The 27,203-nt window shown below is 32.2% G+C and overlaps 1 protein-coding gene across 3 annotated transcripts in view; it reads left to right on the top strand.

Annotated features, from left to right (window-relative positions):
* The window catches only part of LOC111156442 (follistatin like 5), a 764,534-nt gene that overhangs the window by 646,987 nt on the left and 90,344 nt on the right, over window positions 1-27,203 (top strand). For 2 of the 3 annotated variants that reach the window (XM_022517356.1, XM_022517364.1), the window contains 2 exons: window positions 5,904-5,930; window positions 14,916-15,034. In XM_022517356.1, the coding sequence (XP_022373064.1) occupies window positions 5,904-5,930; window positions 14,916-15,034 (146 nt within the window). The remainder of the gene's footprint in view (window positions 1-5,903; window positions 5,931-14,915; window positions 15,035-27,203) is intronic. The other variant, XM_022517373.1, reaches the window with a different exon arrangement.

Raw genomic sequence — 27,203 nt, 5'->3', positions numbered from 1 at the left:
TCCTGGGTTGCAAGGCTTGCTCAACATCAACAAATCAATGTGTACACTATATTAATAAAGAATAGTTAAGAACCTTATGATCCTATTAATAGATGCAGGAAAAACATTTCACAAAATACAACATCCTTTCTTGATTAAAACTCTTCACAGTTTAGGGATAGAGGGAACATACCTCAGTATCAAAAAGGCCATCTATTTAAAGCCTACAGCGAATATTATTCTTAATGAGGAAAAACTGAGAGCTTTTTCCCTATGGACAGGGATGTCTACTCTTACCACTGTTTTTCAACATAGTACTAGAAGTCATAGCCTCAATAGTCAGACAACAACAACAACAAGAAGTCATCCAAATCAACAAAGAAGAAATAAAAATCTCACTCTTCAGAGATGACATGATACTCTATGTGGAAAACCCAAGATACTCCACCCCCAAGTTGCAAGAACTCATTCAATAATTCACCAAGGTGATAGGATATAAAATCAATGCACCAAAATCAGTTGAATTTCTATACACTGATGATGAGACAGAAGAAAGAAAAATTGAGGAGCTGATCCCAATTATAATTGCACCAAAACCTCTAAGATACCAAGAAATAAACCTATTCAAGGAGGCAAAGTTACTCTACTCAGAAAATTATAGAATGCTCCTGAAAGGAATTGTGGAAGACACAAAGAAATGGAAAAATTTTCCATGATTATGGATTGGAAGAGCAAATATTGTGAAAATATCCATGTTACTTAGAGCAATCTATACATTCAAAGCAATCCTTATCAAAATACCATCAGCTTTTCTCACAGAGCTGGAACAAATAATCCTAAAACTTGTATGGAACCAGAAAAGACCTTGGATAGCTAAAGGAATATTGAAAAAGAAAATCAAAGCTGGTGACATCACAATCCCAGATTTCAAGCTCTATTACAAAGCTGTAATTATCAAGACAGTATGGTACTGGGGCAAAAACACATCAATCAATGGAACAGAATAGAGAACCCGAAGTGGACCCTCAACTCTATGGTCAAGTAATCTTTGACAAAGCAGGAAAGAATATCCAATAGGAAAAAGACAGTCTCTTCAACAAATGGTCCTGGGAAAATTGGACAGCCACTTGCAGAAAAAATGAAACTAGACCATTTTCTTACACCATACACAAAATGGACTCAAAATGGATTAAAGATCTAAATGTGAGACAGGAATCCATCAAAATTGTAAAGGAAAATACAGGCTGCAACCTCTGTGACCTCAGCTGCAGCAAATTCTTACTAGGCATGCTTCTAAAGGCAAGGGAAATAAAGGCAAAAATGAAATATTGGGACTTCATCAAGACAAAAACTTTTGCATAGCAAAGAAAACAATTGACAAAACCAAAAGACAGTTGACAGAATGGGAGAAGATATTTGCAAGTGGCATATCAAATAAAGGACTGGTATCCATAATCTCTGAAGAACTTATCAAATTCAACACCCAAAGAACAAATAACCAAATCAAGAATGGGCAGAAGGCATGAACAGACATTTTTCAAAGAATACATACAAATGTACAGACACATGAAAAAATGCTCAGTATCACTTGGTATCAGGGAAATACAAACCCAGACTACAATGAGATACCACCTTACACAAGTCAGAATGGCCAAAATTAAGAAGACAAAAAGCAACAAGTGTGGGTGAGGATGCAGAGAAAAGGGAACACTTTTATGCTGTTGGTGGGAATGCAAGCTGATATAACACTCTGGAAAACATTATGGAGGTTCCTCAAAAAGTTGAAAATAGAGCTACCCTATGACCTAGCAATTGCACTACTAGGTATTTACCCCAAAGATACAAATGTAGGGATCTGGAGGGGCACCTGCACCCCAATGCTTACTGCAGCTATGTTCACAATAGCCAAACTGGAAAAAAACAGAGATGTCCATCGACAGATGAATGGATAAAGAAGATGTGGTATGTATAGACAATGGGATATTAATCAGCCATCAAAAAAGAAATCTTTATTTTTGCAACAACATGGATGGAACTAGAGGGTATTATGCTAGAGAAAAAAATCAATCATAGAAAGACAATTATATGACCTTACTCATATGTGGAATTTAAGAGACAAGACAGGGTCATAAGGGAAGGGAGGAAGAAATAAAACAAGACACAATCAGAGGGAGACGAACCATAAGAGACTCTTAATCATAGGGGAAAAAACTGTTGCTGGAGGGGAGAGCAGTGGAGGGATAGGGTAACTGGTGATGGACATTAAGGACAGCACATAATATAATGAGCACTGGGTATTATATAATACTGATAAATCACTAAACTCTAGCTCTGAAACTAATAATATACTATACATTAATTAACTGAATTTAAATTAAAAAAATGTTTCAATCAGTACAATGGTTATTTTTATTCATTTTTTTCTTCACTTCAGTTTGGATATTTATATTTCTTTGAATTTTTTTGAGTGAAATCAGGCTTACAAAATTTATTAGCAAAAATTCTACAGTAAAGTGATGAATCACTAAATTCTACTCCAGAAACTAATATTATACTGTATATTAAATAACTATAATTTTTTAAAAGATTTTATTTATTTATTTGACAGAGATCACAAGTAGACAGAGAGGCAGGCAGAGAGAGAGAGGGGGAAGCAGGCTCCCTTCTGAGCAGAAAGTCCGATGCAGGTCTCAATCCCAGAACCCTGAGATCATGACCCGAGCTGAAGGCAGAGGTTTAACCCACTGAGCCACTCAGGAGCCCCTAAATAACTGTAAATTAAATAAAAACTTGAAAATACAAAAAAACCTACATTAATTTAAAATCATAGCTATAGTCATTCCTTCTATCTTCCTTGTCTCTCCATTTCTTTCCCTTTTTTCTTCCTCCTGGTTTTGGTTCCACTTCTGCTTTCTCTCTATCATTTTTCCTCTTTCTATTTTGCTCAATAATGCATCAATCAAATCTCTGTTTTATCTCTTGGCCAAAACTCTTTAGGTCCACATATTGAATATTCATTTTTGTTGTCTTACATGAATCATAGTCATATTTTATTATTTAGTTATTTTTAAAGATTTTATTTATTTATTTTAGGCAGAGAGTGAGAGAGAGAGAGAGAGAGAGAGAGAAAGAGAGATCAGTGGGGAGGTGAAGAGGGAGAGGGAGAGACTCTTAAGCAGACTCTGCACGGAGTGTGGAGCATGATGTGGGGTTCCATCTCACAACTCTGAGATCAGAGCCAAAACCAAGAGTTGGACATTAACCTACTGCACCAACCAGGTACCCCATATTTGATTAAAAAAAATAATTTGTGGAAGAATTTTGTGTGTTTAAACACATTTCATGGATTTTCATATTTATTTTATTGTCTGAAAATGTTTAAACTATGCTGATTAGAATATACCTACAAAATAGAGAAAGACTTTTCATTTTATAGTTTACTTTGTGACCACTCTTGAAAATTTTTCCAGAAAATCTGAAAAACACTTATGTTTTTATAGTTCAACGTTCTGTTTGTATAGTACAACACTCATTATGAAACTACTAATTCAGTCTTAATAATTATATTATTTAAACTTTGTCTTTTTTCTTTTACTTTTTCAAATACTGAGAGTGATAAGGTAACAAAATAAAATATGATTGTGGATTTATCAATTTGTATCCAGTCCTAATAGCTTTTGCTTCATATTTTAATATGATGGTTTTAGTTTATATAATATTAATTTCAATATAAAGTGCTTTGAATTTTACCTTGTTTGATGTCAATATCACAAACTATGTATTTTTTGCTACTTTCCCATAAATGATTGCCTATCTTGAAAATATCTTTGTCTTTAACTCCTTTAAACTGGCAGGGCTTTGGTATACCATTAAGGTTTGTGCAGGCTTTTTCTTCTCTCTAGAAACCTATCCTTACAATTCTCACTTGGTTCACTCTAATTCATCTTGTATCCTTCACCTTTGGTACTGCTCTATGTTTAATTCACCTGCTAAAAGCCTTCCCAGTACTGTTCCTCTCTTTTATAACCCATTAAATGTGTAATTTAAAAATTTTTCTCTGTCGTGTGGTGAATAATATTTTTTCTCAATTAGAATATAAACTCTATTAACAGAGAGAATGGGCCTACATAATCTGTGTATTATATCACTTAATGCAATGTCTGACACATAGTAGGTGGCTCACTCCCTAAGCAAATGAATGGAGATATGAGGAAACATATATCTGTTGCATTTCTTTTTTTAATAAAACAGAAAAAAAAAAGAGAGAGAGAGAGAGAGAGAAGTCATGGCCCAGCCTTTCCTGAACCTACAGAGGAAAATTTACTTTCTTCTGCATTGTGTACAAAAGACTTTCTTAATCTACTCATGGAAAAATTCTCTGACCCCATCTTCTATCAGTTTTTCTCTCAGACATACTCAATTACTTAAATTTCTCTGAATATAGTAGTTCCCCCTCAGGCGGAGAATATGTTCTAAGACCCTAGTGGATACATGAAACTACTTATGTACTACACTCCATATATGCTGTTTTTTTTTTCTTATACATACATACCTATGATAAATTTTATTTTATAAATTAGGCACCGTAAAATATTGACCATAATAACTAATAAAAATAATTATAATAATATGCTATAATAAATGTTATGTGAATATACTCTCTCTCTCTCTCATTGTACTGTACTTACCTTTCTTCTTGTGATGATGTGAGATGATAAAATGCCCCTGTGATGAGATGAAGTGAATGACATAGGCACTGTGACTACTATTGACATTCTGATGAAACTTTAGGAACAGGATCATCTACTTCCAGACCGAGGTTAACTGCTGATAACTGAGGTCTGTGTCCTTTCCTAGCAAATAGATCTATCATTTTCATATTCATTTCAAGAACACTGTAGACAACAAGAACAGCACCACAAAATGTTTTGAAGGGATGAATGTCATTTTACAAAAAAATATTTTTTAAATGTTTAGCAGTTTTTGAAACTGGATATGTGGGCCTTCAGCCTCCAACTAGGAACTTTGGACTGTAGACTTGGCTCTGTTTCATTCATCAGGGGTTCAGTTAAAAAAAAAAAAAGTGATTGTGCTTTTAATATGGTTAAAATACTCAGGGTATACTTAGATGAGATTTTGTTTCAGTTACACTTTCTCTTGGTATATTATTTTGCTCTGAAAACAGAATTTGGGTGAATTTGAATTAGTAATGGAGGCAGACACTTCTCTGAGAATATTTCTAATTGGTATTTTTTTCTTTATTTCTATCTCAATATTTTAACTCTATTGATTTAATCTCTACATAGTATTTAATATAACCATTGTCCAGAATCAATTTAATATGAATCATTATTGTGCATTGAACTACACAAGATATATTTAGATGCATTTCATTGTCTGGTTTAAAAAATGAAAACATATATTACTTAAAAATAAGTTATGTCTGTGTTCAAAATCCTTTATTTAAACAACTCTTCTTGCTCAGGAATATTGCATATTGTATAAGAATATTGCATATTGTGATTACTGAGAATTTAAAATTTTTTTTTAGTTAACAACTTTTAACCATACTGTCTTAAATAAATAGTTTTAACTACTAGTGTTTGTTCTAAAGATGTATTTTAATAACATAAACTAAATATCCCATTCTTTCCAGTGATGCATAAAATGTTCTTTGTTTATTAACAAAAATCTTTATTCCTAAGAATTGGCAATTTTAAGAAATGAAAAGAGCATTATTAGCTAGTATCAGAATTTTGCTGTTTTATTAATTCAAAGTAGTTTGTTGAATTCACCATCACCACTTTTATGTACATGTTCTATCCTAGGGATTGTGACCTCTTTAATAGTTATTTATATTATTATGCAATTGAAGCTCTATTTATTCATTTTTCTTTCTCTCCTTTTCCTTTAACATGCTGCAGTAGCTAACATATTATGGAGAGAAGAAGGTACTAAATTACATTATTTTTATATTGTGATTATTTTGCCTAATTTTAGTAGATTTGTTGAATATCAGTTTTAATAATTATCTTATTCAATTTTATGTTGACTCAATATTTTTGTTTGATTGTAAATTGATCTTTTTTAGACCTGATACCATTAGAGATATTTAATACTTTTTATCAGTTAGATTTATTATTGATGTATAATCAGTAAAGTACATTATAACATATTGAAATGCTTTTAAGAATTTAAAATTAAGTCAAAGAAATAAAAGCAAACTTAAACATAACTTCCATAATAAACCTTGATTTAGATTAGGGAAAAAAAAAAAACTTTAAAAACCATTGCCTTGTCAAGGGAAGGTAATAAATTATTTAAGAAAATGGGTTGTAAACTTGAAGGACTTAATTTCAAATCTAGTCTCCACCACTGTATAACTGAGGCCTCTTTATGTCTCAATTTGGTTATCTTAAAAATAAGGATAGTCGTTTATACTCAGTAGGGCTGCTACCAGTTCCTTAAATATAGACTACATTCTATAAACAGTATCCACTTCCATTTATTATTATTTTTTTTTTCTTATTTGTGAAGACTGGGGAGAATGTGTTTCACCAGGCACTCACATACTTTAGATAAATTTTTAGAAGTAAATGTAATAAGTCGCCATTACTGTTCTGGTAAGCATCAAAATATTGCCTCATAATCCATCCTAGAGGGGTGCCTACTATTGTACAATTTTAATATGTAATAATTATATATTATTCAGGCTACCTTTAAAAATATGAGATCTCCAGATTAATTAGAATCGCCCTGAGATTCATTACATGAAACTATTTTTATCTATTTAATATTTTTTTCTGTTAGTTTTTTCAACATGTATACTCTCAATAATTATTCTCCATCATCTCCATTAATTAAAGATTTGCTTACTCTTCATAACTTTGTTTGACAGAGAATATGTCCTTGAGAAATAATCATTATTTAGTATATTTTGTAGATAAGTTTAAGACATATATAATGAATGTCTTTGGGTAAAGTTTTTAATCTTTTATTTCCTGTGCAATTATCATCAGGGTCCTTTGTTGTGTCTTAGAATAAACAAGATTTAACATAATATACTTGAGAAAACAGTATGCTTGATTTAGATTCATAGGCATCTGTAAATTATTGTTTTACAATGCCACACTTATTGGCGAGGCATTACAATTAGAAATGATTACATATAATAATAGTAATGGTAGCCAGAGATAATAGAGCTGCTTGAGGAATCACTAAATCTTAACAGTGTATACAATTATTTCATAAAAAGTAATTAAACTAATAGCTAACTAAAGTTTCCAAAAATTTTTTACCTTTACTTTTAATAGACAGAATAGTAACAAGGATGAACTGCATAATTCCAAGATCTATTTTTATCTCTGCCATAATAACATTTTCTGTTTGCATGCTTCGCTCTTTACCATGGCCAAGAGAAATTTATCCCAGCAGTGGCATCCCAATCTCAGACATTCTAAGATAAATCTTGGAAAGAGAGTTAAAAATTATAAACCTCTTATATTGCCATTGTACTTATATGCAAGTATTAAAACCATGAAATTTTGTTTAGCTGAAAAATTATTTTTTAAACATGAGCATCAGAATCTAGCTTAGCCAGGATTTTGTAATCTAAATCGATGTTACTGAATTTAATATGTATTATCTTAGGAATCATATGGATTTTTAAGCTTGAAACACAGTGTCCTCTACTTCTCTGGGTTCTTCCAGTTCTTTTCTAGTCATCATTGTGGTTTGCAGGTGTGTGGAAAGACATTGTTAAGAAAGGAAACATGTCACTTATTTATTGACAAATATTTTAAAGAGCCCTTTAAATGTAAAGCACTTTGAAAATACTGGAATTATAAAGATAGGAATATCTTCCTTAAAGAAAATTTTGATTTAGTAAGTTAAAATCTTAATCATTCTTACTGATAACTAATTTTACTATATGAGTTCAAAATACACATTAAAAGATCCACTATTTGGTTTCCTTCTACAATATTTTTTATAATCTTGTAATAAAATATAATCTAATGAAATACATCTTAAAGTTTATTTAGTGGACAACAGTTAAGGAATATGTTATATGGTCTAACTTAATAACACATGTTTTGATTTAGATAAACACCAAATTAAAGAACTTTAAGCCATTTTACTCACTGATGAATTAATCTTAACTTTTAAATATTCAGTTCCAAGGAGAGATGTAAGATGGTTCACTATATAGCATAACATTTCCTAAATTTGTTATAACATGGAATTATTTTGATGAATATCTTTAGGATAAATATTGAATAAAGTCTATTTTGGGAAAAACTGGATGGTTATGACTAATGATTTGAAAGCCAAAAAAAAAAATTTCTGTGTTTATAAAAATTGAATGCCTCTTCTATTCTTTGTAAATATTTACGAATCTATTCACATGAAAATATAGAAATGATTGAGGTAAACATTATGTTAGTCAGGCTCATTTACACCTACCAATACAAAATGCAAATAGAAATTGCAGGGAAATCTTAAAACAAGACGTACATATTAAACCATAATCTGATTAACTTTGTGATCTATAATGTCATCAAAGTGGGGCAAAGGGGATATGGCAAGTAGGTCATCTTTTAACTTCTTCATCCTGAAATTACTCACATTTCATTGGCCAGACTATTCTACATTGCAAGGGAGGTTAGGACTAATATAAACCAGCTTTGTGAGTTCCATAAGTTTCTCATAAACTTATTTTTAGAGAAAAATAATGCTGAGGTTCTCAGGACCAGATTACTGACTCACAGTAATATTGATGAGTTATTTAAAATAAAAAAGAAATTTTCAGAGTGTAGGCTTCTGAATGCATCAAACTTAGAAAGTTATAGCATTCTGGAGAGGTAGAGACCATGTCTTCTAATGGTCAGTATATGATGTCAATTAAATCGTAATCAAGTTCTTGGTATTTTCATTAGCCAGTCCGCTCTCATTGCTTTAAATAATAACATCAACCTAACATTTTTAGTTTTCTATATTCTTCCATTAAAACAATTTTCAAATCAAAATTGTGATCTGGCAAGAGATACATATTTGCAGATATGTGTGTATATACATGCACATAAATATGTATATATACATGCTAGATCTATATATACATACATACATGCATACACATATGAATACATATATAATTTTATATATGATTCCATCTAACATTAATTATATAGCACAAATACTCTATTATGTTATAACCTTTGCTATGTTATTTGTTAAATGTGAAATTAACAATGCAGATTTGCATTCAGCTTTTTCAGCATATCTTTGGAAGTTCAGGAAATGATATACTGACTCAAAAGGACTGGTTTTAGGTAATATCACTCTGACCAGGCAAATAGTACCCAATTTCTGGATTAATAGTGACTAGTAAAGAGCTTGAGACAACCATTCACTTTCTAGCAAGAATGAAATAGTAAGTTTTATTTTAGTTGAACATAATATAAAGATCTTATTGAGGTGCAGTGGAATGATGCTACTTTGTGTGTAAAGACAAAGAAACAAAACATGGGGATATTCATTAACCAACAATATTTCCTCTGCTAAATTATTCAAGATGAGAAACGCAATATGGACTATCTACTTTTGCCTACATTTTTCTTTAGCTAGAAAAAGAGATTTTTTTTTTACAGATTTCAAAAAAAAAATGAGTTTAGGATCTCTTAAAAGTGAAAAGAATAAAATCAACTAATAAAGGACTTTATAAGACTAAAATTTATTGAATTATCTTTGACTGATTACCAAATCACTGCATCATATGATTATACTTTGCTCTTGACCACAACTTAAATCTTAAATCAATAGCAATTTAGATCAGAGGAAGACAAACATCACCACAAAATATATTATTAACTTTCTTTTGTTATTGTTTTCCATCCAGTAATCAGAAATTAACCGAATTTCATCACTAATACAAATTATGTAATATATGTGCTAAATAGAAGATATAACATCATTGTATTATCACAATATGCTGTTATTCATGAACAACTGTCCTAAAGGATTGAGACAGACATGTGCATTACATACATTTTTCTCAGACCATTTCACGTATTTAAAGCTTCAGTATTGATTAGAAAATCCTCTGGGAAATACTTCCCTCTTACAAGACTGCAAGTAATTCTTGCTTGCATCCTTTCTCTGTAGAGAAAGAAAAAGCAAAAAGAAAGCTCACAAGGAACAAACAAATTAGGGATCACTTTCTGGAGCCACTATACTCCATTAGATTAACAGTCGACCTGGAAAAGACTAAGTATGTGTGTCTGTCTTCACCGGCGATGAAAAAAGAAACTAGAGGCAGCACATATTGCTGATTCTTACTGTGATGAGAGTGGTGAAGCTTTTAACTGAAGCCAGGAACTTTTGTAATATCCTGCAATACAATGCATGAAGAAGGAGAGAACTGTAATTGAAACCTACATGGTTTAAACTTTTTGGGACTCAGAACCCCTCTGCATTCTTCAAAATTACTGAGAACTTGAAAGTTTATGTTTATTTGTTTGTTTGTTTATTTGTTTACCTATATTTACCATATTAAAAATAAAAGTAAAAATTACAGATATTTATTAATTCATTGAAAATAACCATAATAAATTCATTTATAAGTACCCATAAATAGCACAGTTTTCAAGCTATATTTTTTTTTAAAAATGAAGAGATTCACATTGCTTTGTATTTTTGAAAATCTTTTTAATGTCTGATTGAATAGAAGATGCTGGATGCCTATATCTGCTTATTCAATGAATTGTTGTGATATCACTCATTACATCATATGTCATGTAGCCTGTCAAAGGTACACTCTACATTTGGAAGAATCTAATTAGTGAGAATGAAAGAGAAAAATGCAAATAACACCTTAGTATTATTATGAAAATTATTTTGACTTTGCAGACCCTCTGAAAGGATCAACTATGAGAATTGCCTACTAGCATATGAAACTGATCTTTTTTTAAATTTATTTTTTTATAAACATGAAGTTGATCTTTTAGCAGGCTAATAGATTCATAGAATATGAAATGTGGCAATAGAAAACTGAATCATAGGGGCACCTGGGTGGCTCAGTGGGTTAAAGCCTCTGCCTTCGGCTCAGGTCATGATCCCAGGGTCCTGGGATTGAGCCCCGCATCAGGCTCTTTGTGTGGCAGGGAGCCTGCTTCCTCCTCTCTCTCTCTGCCTGCCTCTCTGCCTACTTGTGATCTCTGTCAAATAAATAAATAAAATCTAAAAAAAAAAAAAAAAGAAAACAATCATAGAAAAAAAAAAAGATCATAGAAAACTGAAATGTAGCAATATATCTCACAGTATAGATTTGAGGAAAACGTGGAAACAGAAACCAAAATCTGGTTATATACCATTACATCATTTTTTTTCTACTAATGTTTAAAAGGAAAGATAATGTCAGTCATAAAAATAGTGACAGTACCATTTTTTTGAAAATTTTACTATGTGCCAGTCACTCTGCTAAATGTTTTACTTTCTCCATCAAATTTGATTCTTACAATAGCTGTATGATATAATTATTAACTACAAACTTGTGATGGGGAAATTATGACATAGACTGAATAACTTTCCCATGGCACAACAAAGTTCTAGAGCCATGATTGGCCTCTGAGCTGTTCAAACCCAGAGAATGGAGTTTATCTCTCTGTAACATTCTCCCATTTAAAAAAAAAAAAAATATTTCAGACATGGGAACATAACAGTTATAGTGAGCATACACAAAGACATTATTATTTTGTTTGTAAGTAAAGTTAATGAATGCTCCAAATGAAAATCTACATGTGTCTTTAATTTCCAACATTTTCATTATCAGGTAATTTATATTATTATGTGCCCAGTGTAATTATTTATATGGCAGTAAATTTAAAAAGAAGCACTTTTGTAGCATATATTCAGATCATAAATTCTGCTGCTAAAACCCACAGAAAACTTGATTTAAAAAATCTCTCTAGCCAAGGGGCACTTGTGTGGCTCAGTCAGTTAAGTATCTGCCTTTGGCTCAGGTCATGATCCCAGGGTCCCCTATGGGCTCCCTGCTCAGAGGGGAGTCTATTTCTCCCTCTGCCCTTTCCCTTCCCCTGTTCATGCTTATTTTTTCTCTCTTTCTCAAATGAATAAATAAAATCTTTAAAAAAAAAACACACAACAACTCCCTAGCCCCCCCCCCCAAAAAAAAAAAAGTGTAAACATGTGTTTTGTGGGTAGAGAGATGAGGAACTCATAGATGGCTCTAAGGGTATACATAAAATTTTAATTCATAGCAGATTGACTAAAAATAGTTACTTATTTTATAATTATTATTTTACCTAATATATTTAGACATGGTATTTTGTTGTCATTACTATTCATCAACACTGAAAAACTATATTTCCACTGGAAAAAATAAGGTTCAAAAACAAAGTAAACCTTACGTAATGAAATCTGTATTTCTTCAATAACCTGTAATCTGGAAAGTAGTTCATGCTTCATAAAAATGCTGAATGTGTAACTCATATAAAAAGTAAGAAAATAGACTTCAGATTTGAACAAGTGATTTGGATGGATTAAATGGGTTTTAGAGGAAAATACAGCTCAGAAATTTCATCAGTGAAACCATGCAGTGGAATCCCACTGACTGTAGTTTTTACATATTATGGTAAATAACATAATGAAAGTATCCATTTGAATAAGGGCAGAAATATTTCACCATACTGCAAAAAGTCTGGACTTAGAGTATTTGTCAGGTTCAAACACATTCGAATTCCTAATTGGGGAGCAAAATTTTGCAGCAGCTGAAGGGAGGGAGAGTCATGTTCACTAAAAATTTTAGGAGCTTTGTAATAATCATCAAACATGGGTGTGTAACTGGCACAGCTGAAAACTAGCACCACATTGAGACCTGGTCATGTTCCCAAGTTTCAACAACCAATAATGTTAAATTGAGAGTCACTGACATGTAGCACATGTCAGTCCTATGTTAATGTTGACATGGAAGCTTGGTGATAAGAATCAATTGTTTTTGAATAAAAACTGACATTTTAAAAGTTTTATCCTTTGGGATAGAACTTATATTCCTTGATGCATAATTATAATAATAAATAAGAGCTGACAACTACTAAATTTATTTTTTTGAAAAATAAGACTTGAATTTGTTTTTGCCACTTCTGTTGTTCAGGAATATTCCATCATAATGTAGTGCTCCCTGGAACTATAGTATGTAATTAACTGATAAAGATTGCATGTTTTAAACTATGAGTAATATAGAATATTTATAAAACAATAAGATGTGTCAAAACAATCTGGAGTCACTTAAAACGCATAAGCATATTAGATGGAAATAATTTCATGTGCTAAAAGAAAATTATAACCACTATGTATAAACATCAACAAAGTCATAACTATACTTAAATACATTTCCCTCTAAATCATAAATATAGATGGATATATGACTCAATGGACAAAATTGGAGACTTTTGTGTTAACTAGGCCCATATTTAATAAGAATAAATATGGTTTAAATTGAATAATCAAATATTTTTATGAATCAGTACACATTTATCGTGGTCCTCAGAGTTGACTTACTAAACCTTGCAGGTATTATCAATCAAAATGAAAATCATACTTGGGGAAAATTGGGGAATTTTTTGTATTTAAGTAAATTCTTTCTTTTTATTGAATTTTCAGAATTTAAATCTTTTAAGCAGCAATGGTTTGGCTTTTCAAACTACCAAGATTCGAATACCATTACTTATCTTTTAAAGAACACATGCTATCATTCAGTTGTGTATACTATAGTTAGACTGAACAAATATGATTGTACAAACCAGTACAGCCAGGCAAAGGATCAAGTGAGGATCAGAAAAGGAAGGGACTGTATACACTTAGGTCTGGCCATGTTGGAACAAAGCAGAACCAGAAGAGACATAGAAAACAGGTGGAATAAATGAAGATCCCCAGGTGCAGGCATCAGTTAACACCAACTGCATTCCAGGTGTCAAATTTGTAGCATCCTGCACCCATTACATGTGGCTTGAAAAAGTAAGTGAGATGAATTTCTGAGATACCATACACCCAGATTTGTAGTGTGAACAAAATTAGAAGTATGATTTAAATCATTCATTCAGATTTTTCTAAGACCGTAAATTAATTCAAGTTTTAAAGTATAGAAATGGATCCTAAACTTTGTTGGTATAAAGCTGAAATATAAGACCTCTATGTAGGATTATATTTACAAAAGCTATTTTGGAAAATATATATTCTTCAAAATCTGGAGGGCTTGGTCTTCTGTTTTTAACAGTCTTTATGTAAACTATATTTCTACAAAGAGTGAAAATCTATTTTCCCTAAGGAACTCTAATAAAAATATGCAGTAAATAGGGGCGCCTGGGTGGCTCAGTGGGTTAAAGCGTCTGCCTTCAGCTCGGGTCATGGTCCCAGGGTCTTGGGATCGAGCCCCACATCGAGCCTCACATCGGGCGCTCTGCTCAGCACGGAGCCTGCTTCCTCCTCTCTCTCTCTGCCTGCCTCTCTGCCTACTTGTGATCTTTGTCTGTCAAATAAATAAATAAAATCTTTAAAAAAATATACAGTAAATATAATTCTTCAAAAAATATTTTTATTCCTTAACTCTTAAATTAAGTGGGGGATGGTCTCAGACATAATTATGTATCAGAGAGTTTATTATTTTCATTTTTTTCTGAAATATTTATTGAATTATATTAAAGAAATCACTGAATTGCAGATTAGGGAGAATAAAGTAGAATATCTGCATAATATCAGAAAGTTGCTTTGGTGAACGGTAAAGGCTTCATATGGTTTGCTTTATTAACATTACACAACTTTACAAATCGATCTCCTGCTGGTATTATGAGGAACACTGAGTTTGGGTTGTAAAGATTTCTGATAATTTTATTTTGAACTTTGAATGTGTTTTTATTCCTAAGGTCTGGGAATTGGAAACATGTTCTATGTTTTTTATGAAGATGGAATCAAAGTGATACAACCCATAGAATGTGAATTTCAGAGGCACATTAAGCCTAGTGAAAAGCTCCTTGGATTTCAGGCAAGTATTTAAAAACTTTCTTTGCAGTTTTATGGGGCAGTTTTTGTTAAGTAGAATTACATTTCAGAAACACAAGGAAATCCATGCATATATGAGATGTTTGGGGAGGAGAATATTAAAACTGGGATAAGGGCTGTTATTCTATGCAAGTTTAATATTTGAGGAAGAAAAGTGATATGTTGTGGATTCCTAATTACTTGTTCTAATTAAAGAAAGACAATAGAAGTGAAATATGTAGGATGAACACAGTGTAGTAAGTTTACCTACTCCTTAATTTAGGATGTTTTACATTTTGGTAGGCAATGGTTACTTTAACAAAATGAAAGAAAACAGCATGCAAATAATCTGATGGGAAATTGGAGGTCTATTAGTTGCTTTATAAAGATAGATTTCTTTTTATTTTTCATCTCATTTTTATGAGGTCTCAATGGAATGAATACTTTAGATTTATATACAAAACATTAGTTTTTTTTTATTTATTTATGTGTACCTTACCCATCCAGAAAGATTTTTTTTTCTGTAAAATATTGGTATGAATTCAGAAAATAAAATGATATTTAACAAAATGGGTATTGATTATATAGATTATATAGAGACTATATTTTAATAAGATGATAATAAATTATAATTATTTTTATATTATCATAACTATATGTATCTCTCCCCATAAACATGTATACACCAAAATATATAATATTAAATCATCTATGTTATTTATGTGTTCCCATACACATTTGGAAATGCACCAAACACCCCATATAAGATAAGATATTGGTAGACCTCATCATGGACCCTCTCTTGATACTCATTTTTAAGGTTGGTATGGCCATGAGATATGAGTAAAATAAATATTTAATGTCATTATTTAGATTTCTTACTTTGAAGTCCTATTTTCAACCTAGCCACTGTTGTTGTATATTGTTAGATGGAGACAACAATTTATACCTTAAATCTATGCCCTAAAATAAGAAGAAAAAAAGTATATGGGTGAAATAAAATAGTCCAGCTACCCTCCAGATATTTTATAGCAAAAAGACCTCTTACTTGAAATAAAGGAAATAATTTAACTCAATATGTCTATGATTGTTTAAAAGAAATGAAACCATTTTGGAGTGCATGGGTGGCTCAGTCAGTTAAACATCCAACTCTTGTTTTTCGCAGTCATGATCTCATGGGTCATGAGATGGAGCCCCATGCTGGGCTCTTCACTAAGCAGGAAGTCTGCTTGAAGGTTCTCACCCTCTGCCCTTCCCCACGCTGATGTATGCTCATGTGCTCTCTCTCACTGTCTCTTAAATAAACAAATCTTTAAGATAAAATAAAATAAAATAATAAAATAAAAACAAATGAAACCATTTTTAATTTAAAATATTTGTTATAATATAAATTGCTAAATGGAATTATTATCATTTTTGCTAAGTTATGGTTTAATAAGTCATAATATTTTAAATTGCACATATAATTTTGTTTTGTTTTATAACCATATAACTGAGACCATCTTGAATAAAGTACATATGTGTATGTAAATAAATAAATGTATATATGAAAATATAAATATTTGCTTGTGATAAAGCAAATCATACAATTTTATACCACATTCATATTTTCATAAAAGCATTATGGATGAAAAATCTGGGCTAATTCACAGATATAGGAAATGTAGCATCAAAATGATTCGAATCAAAGTAAAATAATTTTGTAGGAGAATATATCTCTGAGTCTTACAGGACCAGCAGTTTTATAGCTGACACAGATGTGTTGGTCATATCACAGAGCTTGAAACTTCAGTTACTAACTAATAAGATAATCTGTGAAACCCATATTATTCATAGGAAAACTGTCACCTCATGAATTTGATTTGCGAATTTAAAGACAAAGAATTTTCTTCCAGAGTACTGGAATTAAACAATTAACCAGTACTCTGCAATTCCAGAGTTGTTATTTGTAATAACAAATGTTATGTAATTTGGTTCAATGCAAATGGTGAAGAATGTGCTTTTTCAGAACATTTCTTGATGGCTCTGGTTGAGTTAATTTAACTATTTGGAATCTAAAGCTGAAAAAGCGAGAAAAACTTGATGTGACACTGTGACATGTCTGGACAATAGGGATGACTTACTTGAATTCCTCTTTCTTTAAAGCTTTTGAATACATAGGCTTCTCCTAAAACAACTAAAGTAGAAATTACATAGGATTATGTATATCTATCTATCTCTATATATCTGGCTATATATAGTGAGAAATTACATACATACATATATACATTATAGATGATTTTCTCTAAAAATTAAAAATTGAAGAAGTGAAAACCAAACCCCATGATAGCAGTCTTCACTCATTTCCTTCAACCTGAGAACCCCTTATCTGCAAGCGTACATCAACAGTGTATCAAAGCCAGGATAGTTACGAAGAACTAATTTATTGCATCAGATTTTCCAAATCATAGCCTATAGAAACCTTATATTCATGCTACATATGAGTTTATGCTAAGAATGCATAATGCAAAAATGAAAGAAAATATGTTAGCTTACCTATATTATATAAAACAAAAATTTGCAAAAAAGTTAATATTCTAATGGAAGAATAAGCAAAAAGAGTAAGAAACGTCAGATTTGTACTTTTGAGAACAAATATCAATGTTTTCTTTTTTAATTTTTTTAAAGACTGATTTATTCATTTTAGAGAGAGAGAGAGACAACATAAATGGTGAGAGGGGCAGAAGGAGAGGGAGAGCATCTTCAAGCAGACTCCCCACTGAGGGCAGAGTCCAAAATGAGTCTGAATCTCATGACACTAAGATCGTGACCTGAGCTGAAATCAAGAGTTGGCCGCTTATCTGACTGAGCTAACCAGGTGCCCCAAATGTATGTTCTTTAAGTTATGGCCTTTCTATTGCCTTGGATGTTGAAATTGCAAGATAAATTAATTTCAGCTGACCAATATATATTTTTAAAGCATTAGGAATAATATTGAGAATTGTGACTTAACTAAAACTATGTCCTACTTACAACTGTTAAATGCAGACTATAGAGACATTCTATGAATACCAACAAAGAAAGATATTTCCCATGTAACTAACATAGTCCATATATATATGAAATAAAGACTACAGCAAGTAAACTTTTATTTCATATTGCTCTGTTATTTTTTATTCCTAAATAATTATTTCTTATGTGAAGCTATTTTATTTTCTGTTTAAACACAAGAGAGATGTCAATTTCAGAGTGTGTAAGCTATCTGGTGTTACATTTCTAGATTTACATTTCTAATTATAAAATAATGTCCTGAGGAAATTTTTGAGTATTATGTAAAGAGAAAATTTTTCTCCAGAGAAACAGAACCAATAGAATTAATATCTGTATATATATATCACTATCTTTCGCCCATCTCCATCTATCTCTGTCTTTATCTCTTTTTTTTTATTACAAGAAATTGTCTCAGGTGATGGTGGGTGGGGTGGCAAGTCTGAAACCCTTAGGGGAGAACAGCCAGCAGGAAATTCAGGTAAGAGTGGATGCTATAATCTGGAGTCTGAAATCCAGAGATGAGGCAAATAGACTGGAAATTCAGACACAAACTCATATTGAAGCCTTGAGTTAGCAATCTGTAGGCAGACTGGAAACAAGCAGATTTCTGTGTGGAAATCTTTAGGAAGAATTCCTTTGTCTTTGGGAAAACTCATTCTTAAATATTAAGGCCTTTAATCTATTAGATGAGGCCCACTCATATTATGGAAGATGATCTGTTTTGTAAAGAACAATTATGTTAATCACCTCTAAACAACCTCACAGCAACATCTTGACTGGTGCTTGCCCAAACAATAGAGCACCATAGCCTAGTCGTAGCCTAGTTAATATATAAAGTTAACCGTCACATCTTACTATCGCTTTTGGTCAAGGGCCTATTTAATTCATGTTTGTATTCCCAACATGTTGCGTACAGTGCCTTACACACGGCAGATAGTCAAAAAACGTTTGTTAAATGAATTTTATGAAAATTCCATTGCTTAGTGCCTTCATTCTTCTATGCATTCTCGAAGTTTAAACACATATATGTCTAATTTCTTCCTCACCTTAATATTATTCCTTACTTTACAATTCCCACAAAACAGTGTTCTTTTTATGTGTTTGTGGAAAATTGTTCCACAGAATAATTTACCAATAAATTGTTCAGGGTAAATATAACCTCATGCGTCTATTTTTTTTTTTTTAAGATTTTATTTATTTATTTGACAGGCAGCAATCACAAGTAGGCAGAGAGGCAGGCAGAGAGAGGGGGGAAGCAGGCTCCCTGCTGAGCAGAGAGCCTGATGCGGGGCTCAATCCCAGGACCCTGAGATCATGACCTGAGCCGAAGGCAGAGACTTAACCCACTGATCCACCCAGGCGCCCCCCTCATGCGTCTATTTAATTCAGGATCACATAGTCAAAATGTACTGTGCAAATATACTGGATAAGATAGTTTGGAGTTCTATTACAGGAAAAAAAAACTATTCCTTGCGGTTTAGAAAATCTCTTGAGCGAGAGTAGCGGAAATGAGTCTATTGAAATTATTTCTTCTCATGAAACGATTAAACATGAATATAATATTTTTCAAAGTCATTGTTGATATGAAGAAAATGGCAATGCAATTTCCACTATAACTCATTAGTTAGTAACATTTAGATAAACACTGAAATACTTAGAATATAGAATTTTCCATCAAACCTCTCAGAAGATGCTATTTGCTTGCTTTAAATAAAAATTCAATTTTTGTGCAATGTCAGATTACATCGGGTTTCAGCTTTTGATAGTGAGTTGGTGAGGATTCATGCAACATGATTTAGTTATACTTTCATCACTTTTTTTTCTTTTTTGTTATATAGCCTTACTAGATAAGACTCTTGCTATATTTATCCTAGTTGTACACATGATTTCATCTTGTCCCCTACAGTATGAACTTCAAGCAAATAGGATTTCTCTCCCAGACTTATGAATTCAGAAGGCAAACTGAAAAGGGTTGAAAAATGTTTAAATTATAGACTCAGGATGATGGGCTTTCCCAAGATGACTCTCTTCTGCTCCTCTACTTTTCACCTATTTCGTCATCTTTAACTACTATTCTTTTATTTTTTTAATATTTTTTAATTCCATTCCTTCTATGTTAGCTTATTAGAGCTCTAGCTGTTGTTCTTCACGTATACTACAGTGCTCTTTATTTTTTCATGTGTACTAGAAGAGCTTAAATGACAATCCCATGTATCTTATCGTGCACAGGTCTTATATTTGTAGACATGAAAGTTTTATTACTAGTTTTAATGGTGATTTCAATGGTGCTGAACTGCAGGGGAATGTACTTTCTATAGGAAGTCTGATGTGAATCATCTCTAAAATGTCTATTTTCTAGGTTTGGAATTCCCACATATGAAAATTACTTTACTTTTATAAATAAATACTACTAGAACTCTATTAGAATGGAATTCATCCTTAGGAACAGATTATGTACAGTGTTCAGAATACTTAGATATCAAGAAATTGAAGCTGAAATTAGAAATAGGCAAACACAACAGTGCACATTTCTTTCTCTCTTGGTGCTCTCCCTTATCTCAAGCACTACAGCTTTCTGGGCATTCAGCCATTCCCTTACTTATTCTTCCACATTTCCCTTTTCAGCATTTCATTCTGTTTCTTATCCAATTACCATTTCTCCAAACTCTGTCCACAAAAATATTGGTTAAAACCCCAGTCCCTTTAGGGGCACCTGGGTGGCTCAGTGGGTTAAGCCTCTGCCTTCAGCTCAGGTCATGATCTTAGGGTCCTGGGATGGAGCTCTGCATTGGACTCTCTGCTCAGCGGGGAGCCTGCTTCTCCCTGCCCCTCTGCCTACTTGTGATCTCAGTCTCTCTCTCTCTAATAAATAAATAAAATCTTAAAACAAAACAAAACAAAACAAACAAAAAAAGCAGTACCTTTAAATGACACAGACCATTTCCTCAGGAAGCCACTGAACAAGCTTTTGAATTCAATGCCTACTGTACATTTCAGAGAGGAGTGTTTCCCCACTTACTCTTTTCTCAGTGGGCCTCTATTCTAGCAAGGCTTATCTTGAAAAGAGTTTAGAATGATAAAGATTTAAGCTTTTGTCCCTTAGTGGATGCAGTGCTGTCCTGCAAAGAACTTCCTAAAGAGTAGTGTAAACTACCTGTTTCTCAGTAGATTAGTCAGTGGGTGTTGAGAGAAATAAAATTTATGACATCGGTCTTTGAAGCCCTAAGCTTGAAGACGCCTTAAGATTGTGGATTAAAAATCTAGTGTTTTAAAATTCTTACATTATGGGGTGCCTGGATGGCTCAGCGGGTTAAGCCTCTGCCTTCAGCTCAGGTCATGGTCTCAGGGTCTTGGGATCGAGACCCCGCATCGGGCTCTCTGCTCAGCAGGGAGCCTGCTTCCCCCTTTCTCTCTGCCTGCCTCTCTGCCTACTTGTGATCTCTCTCTGTCAAATAAATAAATAAAATCTTAAAATAAATAAATAAATACATACATACATAAAACTCTTATATTGTGCTTCTTACAGTCTATAAGTATGTAAGCCTGACATTGGGAGAACAACAATGGGAAACATGTGAATTGTGCAACAGCCGTGTTAATGGATTTGAGTAACAGGTGATTTTATGTAAGAAAGCACATTAAGTCTTCTTCAAGAATTATTAATGAGAACCAGCCAAGTAATTTAGATAATTATGACCAGAATGCTGCTTATGTCTTAGGCAATCTTTTGTCATTTTGAAACATTTTTTTTTTTACATGAGAAATAAGGACTCACTATACACATACAAGTACATTCTATGCACTTCAGAAAGAAATACGTTCATAGTAATTTAGAATTTTCAATGTAAATTTCTTAAGGATAAAATTGAAGTTTAACTTATAAAAATTGTTCATTCAGACGTCCTTACACATGAAAACTTTTTACTTGAAATTTATAAAATCACATGAATTTATCTTATATAAATCTTAAACTACAGTTCTGGTCTAAGATTTAGTTTTACTCACAACAAAAGTACCGATTACTTTTTCCAAAGTAATAGATTTGCATGATAAAATAATGCAAAAAAGCATAGATAAAAATTACTAGTTTCTTTCTTCATGTCTCTCTATTCCCAGTCCCACTGTGTGCAATTAATTACATTACATTTATTACTTTACATTTATTCACTTTAAAGATTATGCTCAGTAGTGATAGCTCTTGAATTATATTTTCTATTGGTGTTTCTTTATGGACGATAATAATTTTGCTTATGCATTTCCTAACTTTTCCTCTTTCTAAATATTTTGACAATTATGTAATAATTTTAATGCTTTGGGAATTAAATTTGTAGTTTTAATGATTTATTTAAATCTTTGTCCTTGTTTTTCTTTAAATTTCCTAAAATTTCTATGTAACTTTAATTTTCCAACCTGTTGCTTGATTTCTTATTGTTTGTATTTTTTCTTATTGTTTTATTTCTTATTGTTTGTATTTTATATTTCATACATAGTAGTCAAAACTGCAATTTAACACCAAAGGCTGGTCATTTCTTTAATATCATTTTCATATTTTAGATAGGTCATAAATCTCAGTTTGCACAATTTAAGAGGTGGTGTAGAAAGAAAAACAACAGCAAATTAATTCCCTCAAGCAATTGCTTTTAAAAAAAAAGTATTGCTGAAAGTATTTAAAATGACAATTTTGCATATTTCCATATACTTCTCATATAATGATCTTATATGTTTCTCAGATGGAAACTGGAGATACAACTATATAACAAGAATAAAAAGATAAGAAAACTTAAACTTCAAAATTATTGTTTCTCTCTTAACTATTTAAGATAGTAATGCATTACCCATTAAAACTCCTTTTTTTGTATTTTAGTAATTTGTCTTCAAAATTTTATTTAAACAGTTTTAGAGGACACATAGTAAATTAAAGACAAAACCTAAAGTTCATCTTGGACTTGCCAAACAACACAGCAATCTTTCCCTTCACTTTTGAAATCTCATCTGTGCAGTGCTAAAGAAAATGGAGCACAAGCCACTATCCAGTGACACAACTACTAGCAGTCTAAGCTGCCCAAAATCACCACCAAAGTGTTTCGTATTTCAGAAACTGGATCCATTCACTACTCTATCTTCAGTGTTATTTCTTCCATCTCGAAAAAGACCCTAAGGGTCACTTCTACCTCACCTCAATTTTGAGATGAAAAATGTACTCCCTATGATAAGGGCAGAAGAAAATGAGCTTAGCATATTTAAAAATCTACATACTAGTATCATTTTCATTGAAGAATAGTAACTTTTAATGAGAAGGTCACAGGGATAAAAGGTGAAGCACAGGGAATACAGTCAATGGTATTGGAAGAGTGTTGTAGGTGACGGAGGGTAGCTATGCCTGCGGTGAACACAGCAAAATGTAGGAAAATTTCAAGTCACTGCACTGTCCACCTGATGCTAGTGTAACATAATGTATCTCCTGGACTTCATTTAAAAAGAAGTAACTGTTTAATGTGTAATGTTCGGCATATATTTATCTAGTAATATAATTTCTTAAAAATGTATTTTATTACTGATATCTTATTTATGAAATTATTTGGAAAACTTAAAGGTAGAATAAAATAATAGCAGATCTGCTTAAATAATCCATATACATTTTAGGGGATTTGCATTGAACTAAATTGCAGAGGCATTTTTGGTGAATTCTCAATATGGTTTTTCTTTTATTACTCAAGAATGTTTCTCAAACTGATAGTGTGGCAGAACTCCTATCTAATTCATCAGTAAGAAAGAGACAACACAAAATACAATTCTGTGGGCAATATAATAAGTAAAGATTTAGTTTCAAAGAGAAAGGACAAAGAAAATGTACCTTTACTTTGTATTTTCTTACTTATAATGAAGGTAGTTATTTTTTAACATAAAATTTATTTCTAAACATTTGCAAAATATGCTTTAAAATGAGTCTGTTTTCATGGCTTTTATTTAACGGATACAAACATAATAAAATACATAGGTGTATAAATTATTTGGTCAGTATTTTAGACTATAAGGTCATTTGCAATAATAATTAAACAGTAAATAATATAAATCATATTAAAATAATTTCAATAGTTTTTTTAATTTTTTTATTTATTTTTTTTAATTTTTAATTTTAAATTATTTTTTAATTTAATTTTTAATAATTTTTAAAAGAATACCCACCTAAAAGGTAAAGTGTAATGTTATTCAGTATAGATATTCTGATGAGGAACAAATTTATGTGTGTGTTGGAATAAGGCTTAAAAATAGAAATGCATATAGTTATCCTATAAACAGCCTTATACTTTGTAAAGATAAATCTATCACCCTTCAGAATAATTTGTTTCAGTAAATAGTAGTCTTGCAAAAATTATTATGCCTGTCTTCCACATAAGGCGTTTATGTGCTGGACAATATGGGAAGATGGAAGAACTCTATCAAAATGACATGTCACCATCTGCATTGTGAGATTATGTGCTACAGAAAACAGCTCAATTCCTAAATGATATTACACAGTGTTTGACCAAATGTAGATACTCCCACAACTGTAAAATTAACTCAATTTATGCTTTTAGGTCAACACTTCTTAAATAGTTACAAGATAAAGTAAGGTATTCACAGGAAGAGATTATATATGCATTTTTAAAAAATGTAATCAATAAAACCTGTGTTGCTCCTCAACTAATGTCTCCAAAAAGAAAAATTAGTAAAATATGCATTATCAAATCTCATGCATCGCTAAAAAAAAAAAAAAAAAAAGATGACCATTTAAAGAAGGAAAAGACATGTTATATTGTTTTTGATATTATCTCATTACAACTGTTCAATCCTTTTCCTTAAAAGTTTAACTTTGTTTCCTCTTTATCCCATGGACTTATAATGATAATAAATGATTTAATTTACTCCATTTTAATACAAGAATTTCAAAGCATCAAAGTAAATTAATCCAAAGAGATTCACTTACAATGTTTTCTAAAAGCAAGCAATTGTATTTTGATAGATTTCATTTCTCTGTGCTCTGATCATAATACTTAAAGCAATTACAGATTTCAAAATAAATAATACCTATGAAGTGGATAATCAGTAAGGCAAAAGAAATGAGCTCCACAAGTTGGACTGAAGTTAAAAAAACTCAAGTTCAGTTTTGGGAGCCATGTTTTAAAGCCACTTTAACAAATTATCATTAACATTTGAAGGACTTTTATGTAAAATTTATGATAAAATGTATTGTTTCAAGAACAAGAACCATACGATACTCTCAATAGATGCTGGAAAAGCATTTGACAAAGTACAGGATCCTTTCCTGATCAAAACTCTTCAAAGTGTAGGGATAGAAGGTACATACCTCAATATCATCAAAGCCACCTATGGAAAACCCACCATGAATATCATTCTCAATGGAGAAAAACTGAAAGCTTCTCTGCTAAGGTCTGGAACACGGCAGGATGTCTATTATCACCACTGCTATTCAACATAGTACTAGAAGTCCTAGCCTCAGCAATCAGACAACAAAAAGAAATTAAAGGCATCCAAATTGGCAAAGAAGTCAAACTATCACTCTTTGCAGATGATATGATACTATATGTGGAAAACCCAAAAGACTCCACTCCAAAACTGCTAGAACTTGTACAGGAATTCAGTAAAGTGTCAGGATATGAAATCAATGCACAGAAATCAGTTGCATTTCTCTACACCAACCACAAGACAGAAGAAAGAGAAATTAAGGAGTCATTCCCATTTATAATTGCACCCCAAACCATAAGATACCTAGGAATAAACCTAACCAAAGAAGCAAAGAATCTATACTCAGAAAACTATAAAGTACTCATGAAAGAAATTGAGGAAGACACAAAGAAATGGAAAAATGTCCCATGGTCCTGGATAGGAAGAACAAATATTGTGAAAATGTTTATGCTACCTAAAGCAATCTACACATTTAATGCAATCCCTATCAAAATCCCATCCAATTTTTTTTCAAAGTAAAGGAAGAAACAACCCTAAAATTTATATGGAACCAGAAAAGACCTCAAATAGCCAAAGGAATATTGAAAAAGAAAGCCAAAGTTGGTGGCATCATAATTCCAGACTTCAAGCTCTATTACAAAGCTGTCATCATCAAGACAGTATGGTACTGGCACAAAAAGAGACACATAGATCAATGGAACAGAATAGAGAGCCCAGAAATAGACCCTTAACTCTATTGTCAACTAATCTTTGACAAAGCAGGAAAGAATGTCCATTGGAAAAAAGGCAGCCTCTTCAACAAATTGTGTTGGGAAAATTGGACAGCCACATGCAGAAAAATGAAATTGGACCATTTCCTTCCACCACACATGAAAATAGACTCCAAATGGATGAAAGATCTCAATGTGAGAAAGGAATCCATCAAAATCCTTGAGGAGAACACAGGCAGCAACCTCTTCGACCTCAGCCGCAGCAACTTCTTCGTAAGAACGTCGCCAAAGGCAAGGGAAGCAAGGGCAAAAATGAACTAGTGGGATTTCTTTGAGATCAAAAGCTTTTGCACAGCAAAGGAAACAGTTAACAAAACCAAAAGACAACTGATAGAATGGGAGAAGATATTTGCAAATGACATATCAGATAAATGGCTGGTATCCAAAATCTATAAAGAGCTTAGCAAACTCAGCACCCAAAGAACCAATAATCCAATCAAGAAATGGGCAGAAAACATGAACAGACATTTCTGCAAAGACGACATCCAGATGGCCAACAGACACATGAAAAAATGTTCCACATCACTCAGCATCAGGGAAATACAAATCAAAACCACAATGAGATACCACCTCACACCAGTCAGAATGGCGAAAATTAACAAGTCAGGGAATGACAGATGCTGGCGAGGATGCCGAGAAAGAGGAACCCTCCTACACTGTTGGTGGGAATGCAAGCTGTGCAACCACTCTGGAAAACAGCATGGAGGTTTCTCAGAAAGTTGAAAATAGAGCTACCCTATGACCCAGCAATTGCACTACTGGGTATTTACCCTAAAGATACAAACATAGTGATCCGAAGGGGCATGTGCAACCGAGTGTTTATAGCAGCAATGTCCACAATAGCCAAACTATGGAAAGAACCTAGATGCCCATCAACAATGGATAAAGAAGAGATGGTATATATAT

The sequence above is a fragment of the Enhydra lutris genome, unplaced genomic scaffold, assembly GCF_002288905.1.
Source record: "Enhydra lutris kenyoni isolate GAN:26980312 unplaced genomic scaffold, ASM228890v2 scaffoldscaffold3, whole genome shotgun sequence".
NCBI lineage: Eukaryota > Metazoa > Chordata > Mammalia > Carnivora > Mustelidae > Enhydra > Enhydra lutris.
Note: the sequence above shows the minus strand (reverse complement) of the source record. Positions and strands in the feature narration are given on the sequence as shown.